General features: G+C 38.0%; 1 protein-coding gene across 1 annotated transcript in view; it reads right to left on the reverse strand.

Moving 5' to 3' along the window:
* The window catches only part of LOC107288078 (transducin-like enhancer protein 4), a 165023-nt gene that overhangs the window by 92222 nt on the left and 63034 nt on the right, over positions 1-9767 (reverse strand). Inside the window, exon 6 of the mRNA XM_015816652.1 lies at positions 2808-2882. Coding sequence (XP_015672138.1) covers positions 2808-2882 — 75 coding nt within the window. The remainder of the gene's footprint in view (positions 1-2807; positions 2883-9767) is intronic.

Below are 9767 nucleotides of genomic sequence, written 5' to 3' on the forward strand. Positions count from 1 at the left end.
CTGCAACAATCATAAATATAAGAACCGGCCACAAGTCACATTTTTCAGTGCCATCATAACTTTCAACAGTTGCTAAATGAATAGCCATTAAGCAAAGACTACCCGTATTAGCTAAATGCTATTTTTCATGCTCCGTATAGAGAAAGAAGCTTTTTTGGCCACATAGGAACAATAACATTTTTACATTAAAGTTAATATATAAGGTTGAAAAATCTCATCTCATGCCAGTTCTTAAACAATCAAAAGCCAATATAAACATAATGGCAAATGGACCCTTAGAATTATAGTGCTTGATATGTCGGTTCTGAAGACCACTTACTTCAGACGATTTTCAATATTCAAATAGTTCTCCATGGGGGTGACAGTTCCAAGCTGTTGCTAAACTAAACAATGTCCTGTATAAACTGATTTCTCTCTGGGGCCTGTGGCTTTTTGTGCTGTATTGAACATACTGTGTACATTTTCTCAGCCTCTAGGACAGGGCTTTTCAACCAGTGGTACGGGTACCACCTGTGGTACATTGGCAACTGGCAGGTGGTACGCGACCATCCTAGAAAAGTGGTAGCGGGGGAGGGAAATAAGTTGAACTGGTGGCAGCACCGCACAAGCCTTAGCGAGAGATGGCTGGAGCTGCAGGGCTGTCAGGGCTCAGTGGAAGCGCTAGGATCAGCACCAGGCTCCAGCTGGAGCTTGGCGCTGATCCTGGCGCTTCTGCTGAGCCCAGAAGAAGCGCCGATCAGCTGGAATGTTGCAGCATCTCCAGGGTGTTGTGATTTACATTCAGATGCTTGGCAACTGATTCATATTTATGACAGTCACGGTGTCCCAGAGTCATGTGAAGTGACCAAAACCTGCTGCAACCACCCAGCAGACGGGGGGAATTAAAACCAAACATCCCCCACTCCACCCCCGGTGCCAATCCTCAACAGAAATGCTCACAATGAAAACCTCGGAAAGGAGGAAGAGCGCTTTTTTCAGTGCCATTGTAACTTTAAACAGTCACTAAGTGAACTGTTGTAAGTCAAGGACTACTTTATCACTTTTTTCCTTTTTTGGGGGGTCATCAAGTTTTTGACACCTTGCTAGGCGACTGGTGGTACTCGGATATTGCCATATCCTAAAAGTAGTACAATGGGTGAAAAGGTTGAAAAGCCCTGCCCTAGGAGTTATACAGTCTTTCAACATCCCCTTTAGAGACCCCTAGAGCCCCTCCATAATGGGTAGGGCCCAAAAGTTTGGTCTTTTTTTTGCTGATTTGCACTTTTTGGCTCTCGAAACATTTAAAGGAATAAAATTGGTACCTTAAGATTTTCAAAAGTTTAAGACACCCCTTTTACCCTTTAAACGTCTCACTTCCCACAAAATGGGCTTTTATTCTGTCCATTTTAGGAATGCAACTTTCACCCTGTTGCATAAAATTAGATGTGGCCCATTCGCCAATAAACTGCTCGTGATTTGGATGTAATTTTCAAATGCAAGTAGCTGAAATTGCAAGTAAGCTTACATATGCACACATACACACCTCCAGTCCAAAGCCCGCTAGTTATGGCTATACAGTCCAAAATATAATTATTTTACCACAATGTAACCTACTTATACAGAAAGACCACTATCATGCCAAATTACAAGAGGCCATCAAGGCCTCATTGTAATGGGGAATAAGTTAAAATACTGAATTATATGATTCCAGATAAATAAAAGAATACAATTCAGAGTTGCAATATGCTTTCCTGCAATATCCTGATAAGGCAGCCCAGCCATTTATGGCCTAATGGGCTTAGAATCATCACTCTAGGGTTTTTTGGTACGTCAAACTCTTCCTTCTAAGGTCCATGTTCTAATTCTTCCTCTGTTTGTGTTTAATGCACCTTGTGAAAACTGTTAGACACACAGAATATGAAATGTTTGGGGAACCTTGTCTGAAATGCATTAAAGATCCTCCACAGATGTTAGTTTTGGACATTTTTTTCTTCATTCACCAAAGGCATCCACAACGATAAACAACTTGTGTGGGCGAAGAAAAAAAAGAAAAAAAAAAACTAGTCTGATCTGAGGGCCAAAATATACAGATGCATTTGCTGTAGTTGATAGTTTGTTCCTCTTAGGAGATGTTGTCTTGCATTAATGTTTTATCATGCTTTGACATGGATTTTTTACAGTTAGCCACCCTGAGAGTTTTGGCTTGAGCAATGGATTTAGTTTGAAAAATAAATGGATGATTAAATGCAGAACATGAGAGACACAAGGCTTCTGCAAATCCTCTTATCTTATGCACGATTCTCCACTGTGGATACCTCTGCATGTTCACATTGCTGCATTCCAGATTGATATCACAACTGATCCTGTACACTGTTAGAGAAAGTGGACACCTCAGGTAAATAAAGATGTTTGTGTGTGTGTGTGTGTGTATGTATACACACACACACACACATATACATATATATAAATAAAAAATCTTAGATATACATCTAGCCAACAACCTCAATGTTGAAGATCAATCTCAAATTAATAATCATTTTCTAAATTTATACTCATTTATAAAGTGCAGTAGGGGAAATGAAAGCGAGACATGGTCAATGGCAGACCTGATTGCAAAGTGGAAGTCAGGAAGTTTCCACTGTCCAGGTTATGTTTGACCAAACGGCCAAGTTGTTGCAAGTGCAGCAGTGCAATATAACCAATGGTTTCCAATGCGTTATTATTATTACTACTATTATCTAGGAGGACAACAAAAACATTGTTTGGGTAAAAAAAAAAAAAGGAATGTGAGCTAGTTTTTAAAAGACTAAAATGGAAAGACCACATACCCCAATGATTGCGTTCAGTTCTGCCATGGTCACTTGCTTGGCACGTTCCACAGCCTGCACCACTTGTTGCTGGTGCTATAAATGAAGATCAGAAACAGAATAAAATTATTTGCTTTCTAGTGAATTAAGCATAGATTTTCCTAATTCTTTTTCCCTCCTCTAAAAATAAACTAAAAACGTTTTCAGACTACATGCAGGCTTGAAATAATATGTGCCTTCAACAGCAAGAATTCTAGGTGGACTAATCAGATAGGTCAAAGTGAGGGTTTATTTTATCTAAATTAAGGGATTATAACTGGAATTCAATATCCATTTTACTTCCCAGACAGAAAACTCAGCTAATTCAATATAAGCAACAGCAATCAATCCTTTACTCCAAAAATAATTGTCTTGGGTTGCAAGAACAACTGTCTGGGCTGAAGACAGCAGAATACCGTGAACAAAACAATGTGTTTGGAAAAGAAGGAGTGTTTTAGACCCTCATCACCAGTTCACGACTTGGAAAACAAAAACCCAAAAACAAAATGTTAGTTCTTATTCTCTGCTATTCAGATATCTGCTTGCTTCTTTGGCTTCAATATTGTTCAATTTGTTCCAGCCTTGCTATTATTTATGCAACAAAAGAATTAATCAAGAACTTGAGCAACTGAAAGGCAAGAAAAGTAGAAAGAAGTGGAAGAGCAAGAGAGCATAGCTTAAACATCCTGACATTATTCTGAACGTAAAATGTGCTATATTTAAGATTATTACAACTGTAAAGAAGAAACTCAACTACAGGAATTTACATGTAGCATCTTTGCTCATCTTTCAATCGTTTTGGTCTCTGTGAAGTTTAAGGTATTCATTTTAAACGTGTTTCTCTGAAATGTGTACTGTACACTAGCTAACCAAATAAAATGTTCAAATGTTCAAAATGTTTTGAACATGAAATGCTCAAAATTCTCCCTCTCCAAATGGGAATTAGGATAAAAAGTGATAAGTAATCTAAAGTTGAATTGAAGTGGGATTATTAAATATTAATTCTTACAAATTCTCCTACCTTCCAAGAACTGAAGAATCTACAGTTTTGTAAGGAGTCTGACAATTATTGTGATAAATAATTTTAGTTCCAATTAAAGAAGTAGTTTCCTCTCATCTATGGTTCAGAGCCATAACAGACATACACAGTTGGTTTCATAAAGATCAGTTAGAAAGAACATATGTTCAGTTAGAAAATGTGACTTGATGATCAATATTCATCCAAAAGCTAAGAAGAGTATTTCACAAAACAGATTCAAAGCCTTACAAGACCAGAACAACAAAAGGATTTTCATCTAGGGGAACGATACTTCAAGGAGAACGACGAGGGTGCTAGCTAAACTGATAGAAGAAACAAAATTTTCCATCAGTCAGATGCTAGGATAACTCCAGTTTTGCCCTACTATCACCATCAGAAGGAAGAAAAGAGTAAGCATGCTTAAGTCTTTTAAGAAAAAAAGCAACTGAGCATATGGCATCCTTATCAGACATGCTGAGAAGAGGAACGAGGAACTGCTTTATATGTGAGGGATCTATACATCAGACAACAGCCCTGCAAAGATCTACAGCTCTACTACCTCCAAGAACTTAATAGAAATACTGAGCCTGTTGATTACCTACTTTGCCAAAGAGGCAGGAGGAACCATTTCTCTTTCTGGTGAGCTGCTTCTAGAGTCCTGCTTCAATTTATTCTTTGTTCATTCCACATCTAATTTCCACACTACTGTACTGATTTTTACATATTCAGCTTTCTGAAGTTTCTAACTAAACTCTATTACTTGTTAGATCTCTTTACTTACTTCCCTCCCCTCCACAAATCAGCTACTTCAATTCTCGTACTATAAAATGTAAAGCATAGATATTTTTTAATGTTTTTACTAGTGTAATTTGGTCAATGTTATGTACAAACACAATATGTTAAAAAGCATAATACTTGAAGAAAAGCATAAAAACTGACAAAATACTATGTAAAATCCTGACTGACCTACACAATGGATTGTCGTTTTTTTCTGATGGTAGTAGATAGGCTGGAAAGCACTCTACTTTTTTTTAAGACTGACCCTTCGGGTTTTTTTTTTCTTGGTCTCTTATTTTATTATCTCTTATTTTCTTCTTCAAATCTTCTCTTTGTATTTGTATTCTTTTCTAATCTTGGCACCATTTGTGCCTCTAATAATTTAATAATTGCCTGTATTATTTTTGTTATTATTTTCACCTTATTGTGAGGAGCAAACCTCCAGTTACACATTAGTCAAAGTTGGGAAATTTGGTTTGGCAATTGACTTGTCCGATGTCAATATAGGTGCATAAAAAAATCTCATCCCATCCAGAATGGAAGAGATGTGGAACATATCCACAGAACCTAACAAGGAATCTGAGTTCCAAACACCTACTGGCAACTAGTTCACTTCTGCTTTCTGTCCCCAACTCTGAGTCAAGGAGATAGAGAGAAAGAAACAGAGATACGAGATATAGAGATAAAGGCAAAGATATATAAACTTGCCTCAAAAATTTTGTAAGTGTTCCAAAAGAAGGCAATGCTTATCTAAAAACTCTTTGAGACATAAAAGTAAGCAAATATAATTCCAAATCTGATGGATACTCCATGACTAGCACCTCGTAAGGCAGAGATGGGGAATTAGCATGTTTCCCCAAAAATAAGACCCGGCTTTATTTATATATACGTATTTATTTATTTATTTAGCCTCCAAAATAGGACTTATTTTTGTGAGGGAGGTCTTTTCCACTCATCTCGTGGTGGCAGCACTAACAGCCCCACCCAGCCGGCCCACTTCTTCTGCAGCCAAAGGAGCAGCTTCATTCTGCAGCTGAGAATGGAGCTTGGACCTGCATTTTGCTGTCAGAGGCCGTTCCGGAAGGCCTGTGCAGCTGAGGACTGAGCTACAGAACCATAGCTTGGTTCTCGGCTGCAGAGGCCTTCCGGAAAGGCCTCTGATGGCGAAATGCAAGTCGGAGCTCCATTCTCAGCTGCAGAATAAAGCTGCTCCTTCCGGCGAGACAAGTGTCGATCCATGGGAGCCTTGGCTGCAATGGTAAGCGCCACCCCCCCTGGGCCTAGCTTGATTTTTAGGAGTGCGCCTCGTCCCAAAACTAAGGCTTATTTTTGGGGTAGGGCTTATATTAAGCCAGGCATGTCAAACTCGCAACGTCACATGACATCGCGTGATGTATCGGGACTTTTTCCCCATTGCCGGCAATGGGGTGGGCGCAGTTTCAGCGTGATGCATCCGACCCGCAGGCCGGCAGTTTGACATGCCTGTATTAGGCCCACCTCCAAAAATCAAGCTAAGGCTTATTTTCAGGGTAGGTCTTACTTTCAAGGAAACATGGTATAGCCTTTTATGATCTCTAGCAGTTATTTGTACAAGTAAGCCAATGGATAGAGCTTATAAACCAATAATTATTGAGTGTCTGCAAATAAAATAATGCAGCAGACAAATGAGAAATCTGGTAGAATAATGAAAAACAATGAAATGCTGTTATTCCAGAGCAGACTGCATTAGTAAAATAGATCTATTGCAGGGGCATTGCTCTGTATATCAAAAACCTTACAGGAAATATATTTATCCAGAGAATTCCTCAAGAAGAAATGTAGACACCCCCCAAAAAAAAGCATACATTATTAGAGTTATACAATTATGCCTCATTAAGTATTGTTTGTTTGTTTCAAAATAAGATTAAAACAAAAGAAAAAGTAGGAAATAGGGGGAAAAAATTGGTGGGCCTGAAGCTAAGTTAAAGCTGGTCTAGGCCTAGGTTTATTTAGGCAGAACACTACCACGGAATACTAGAAATGTAAACTAGACTGGAAAATTGGGGGTGGGGGAGAATAACATCCTGAAAAAGGCAATGAATATATTGCCATTTCTGTTTCCTAAAATATTATATGAATATATCCAAGAGATCACCAGGAATGTTCCTAATTATTCTGAGTCATGTTGAGTTTAAAATATAATTAAAATACAAAACTTCCAGTTACAAATTAAGATCTGTTTAATCACAAGCAATTTCAAAGAACTGATGTAAGACTATATACATACAGAGAATGTGTTTAAGTAAAATAGAATTCCACAAAGCATGAACAAATACAACCAATTGCCAGTGAAGGTTAAATAGTAAGAAAGGCACATTTAAGCTGGAGACATCTTGCCTTGATTCTAGAAATTCTAAGTTTACTAGAACTACAGCAATTAGTTTAATACAAACAAAAACCTTCATATAAATCTTTACTGTTGAAGATGTTACATAAAATTTCTTTTCTTTTTTAACTCATATTTACCAGCATCGCTGGAGGGTAAAAATAAAGGCAATAGAAAGGTACTGTTTGATTTTGCTATTGTGAGATGCTGGCCAGACATTCCCTGTAATCATAGTGCCACTGTTTCCCAAAAATGATCCCTATTTGTATAAATAATCGCGAATACCTTCATCTTGTCCTACCTAGCTTATCCTCACCTACTATTGGTTATGTCCACACCTGGAAAATGAGCCAGTTTGGTCTAGTGCAGTGGTGGCGAACCTATGACACGGGTGCCAGAGGTGGCACTCACAGCCCTCTCTGTGGGCACGCGCGCCGTCGCCCCAGTCCTAGGCCTTCAACTGGGTTTTATAAAACCTTTTCGCTTTAGGCCTCCGCCGCCGTGTGCAAAAAAAAAAGGTTCAATCAGTTAATTTCAACTTCTTGCGGGAAAAAAAAGATCTTGCAAAGTTGGAATTGATTGATGGAACTTTTTAGTCCCACCCAGTCTGCCGTTACCACCGCAGCCACGCCCACCCAATGGGCCACGCCCACACAATGGGCCACACCCATCCGGCACCCGACCACGCATAAGTGGGTTTTGGGTTGCAGTTTGGGCACTCGGTCTCTAAAAGGTTCGCCATCACTGGTCTAGTGTTTAAGGCACCCACCTAGAAACCAGAAGCCTGTGAGTTCTAGTGCTGCCTTAGAACTTAATCTGGCTGGGTGCCCTTGCATCAGTATCTCTCTCTCAGCTCAACTCACCTTGTTGTGAGGAAATTAGAAGGAGGAGGGAATATTAAATAAGTTTGCCACCTTTCTAAAACTAATAAAAGTTGGGATATAAATAAAATAAGTAAAAAGTCAAAGCCTTACAGTAGAAGTCCCATCAACACATGTTAACTCCCTACACAACTCAGAACCCAGATTGAATGCATAGGTTCTAGATTTTAGAGACAATAAGAGGCACCGATCTCTGCAGAGAATTGGGAGGGAGGTTATGTGGAGATGAAACTAAGGAGTACTTTCCTACTCATAATAGCATAGGAGTTCAAACAGGGCTTAATATGTTTAGGAAAGCTTAGCCTAATAAGATTACTTCTAATCAATGTTTGGTATATTAGACAACAGAAACTTCCATCTGACACAATTTATCAGTACCACTCAGGGCAACGCTAATAGGTTGGGACTACATTAATTCCCAGATAATCCAAACGCTGAGAAGCATAAGGAAGGTTTAATCGCATCCTCTTTCCAAATCTGGCAAGAATAGAAAGGTACACAATTCTTATATTTTAAGCAATTATTGCTAGGCATTAATGTATGCACTTTTGAATACCCTTTTAGTCTTCAATGCAATTGATCATTTTAGAATACAATTTAACTTTGCAAATATTTTGAAAATGATTTTAAAAGTTTAGAAAAAACTATTACTCGTACTCCAAGAGTACTAGTGAGTTAGCCAATTTATTCATTTATTTATTTATAAAAAACACCCTAGTACTACATAGTGGCAGAAAAAAGATTTAAGGACTAAGAGATTTATTTTATGCTGATGGGAAATGGATGATTTAGAGTACATGGGAAAAAGCAAGTTATAAATAGTTAGAGACATGTAATCAATTCTAAAGAACTGGACAAAGAGAAATCAAAGACATTGTATAAGTAAGCACATGGAAAGTAAAGAACATCTTTATTCTATCACATGATAAAATATTCAGATAAATTTAATGAATGTAGATGTGTATATCTAGAAAAAGTGGGCCTGCATAAATTAGTTCTGATTCTGAATCAGAGATTGAGAGAAGGCAATATTTTTCCTTACATTTGCAATCTGAAAATAAGCTAATTTAATACGAGCCTGTTTCAAGATTCAATTTGAAACTAAGAAGAAGAAAAAAACACCTACAAAATTTGTGATAGGCAACAGAGGGGGCAACCAAAACATTTCACAAACTTCTGGCAGACTGAGCAAAGAGAGGAGGGATTATAAATCATTAATAGGATATTAACCTTGACAAATGTCATTAAGGCATTTTCCTGGAGTTTATATATATACTCCTCTGTATCTGTTTTAAGGGGAAAAGAATACAGTAGCCTCCAGGTTATCAAAAAAAAAGGCAGGTTATCTAAAAAATATAATTTTGCTGAAAAAGTTGATTAACTGTGCTGAGAAAGTGAATGAAGCTCATAGCAAAGTTAGTCTTTCCTTAAGAGTACTGATAGGCGTGATCAGTGCTTTTTTTCTTAAAAAAAAAAAAAAAAGGTGCCGGAACTCACACACATTATACAACCCGCCTTGCCTACCCTATAAGGTTCCATCCAAAAAAGGTGCTGGAACTCGGTTCTGGGCGTTCTGTGAGAAAAAAAGCCCTGGGCGTGATGGTAGTAAAAAAATAAAATTCATTGGCCAACTTCTCATGTCAGGGATCAAAGAGGCAATCACACCTCCTTCAGCATTCTCTAGTTACAGAAGTAAAGTTGCAATAGATTATGTTCTCTGTAATAACCAAAGAAAAAATAGAAACACCATCCAAGCAGAATTCACTTTGAATTGACCTGATCTAATTCTGCTTCAAATTGGATCTCTGATTTAATTCACAAATCTCATTTGATAGGTGATTTAATCAAAGATTGGTCCAGTAAGATCACCTCTTTAAAGCTTTGTACAAACTAAACAAAAT

The sequence above is a fragment of the Protobothrops mucrosquamatus genome, unplaced genomic scaffold, assembly GCF_001527695.2.
Source record: "Protobothrops mucrosquamatus isolate PMUCROS unplaced genomic scaffold, P.Mucros_1.0 scaffold477, whole genome shotgun sequence".
NCBI classification, from domain to species: domain Eukaryota; kingdom Metazoa; phylum Chordata; class Lepidosauria; order Squamata; family Viperidae; genus Protobothrops; species Protobothrops mucrosquamatus.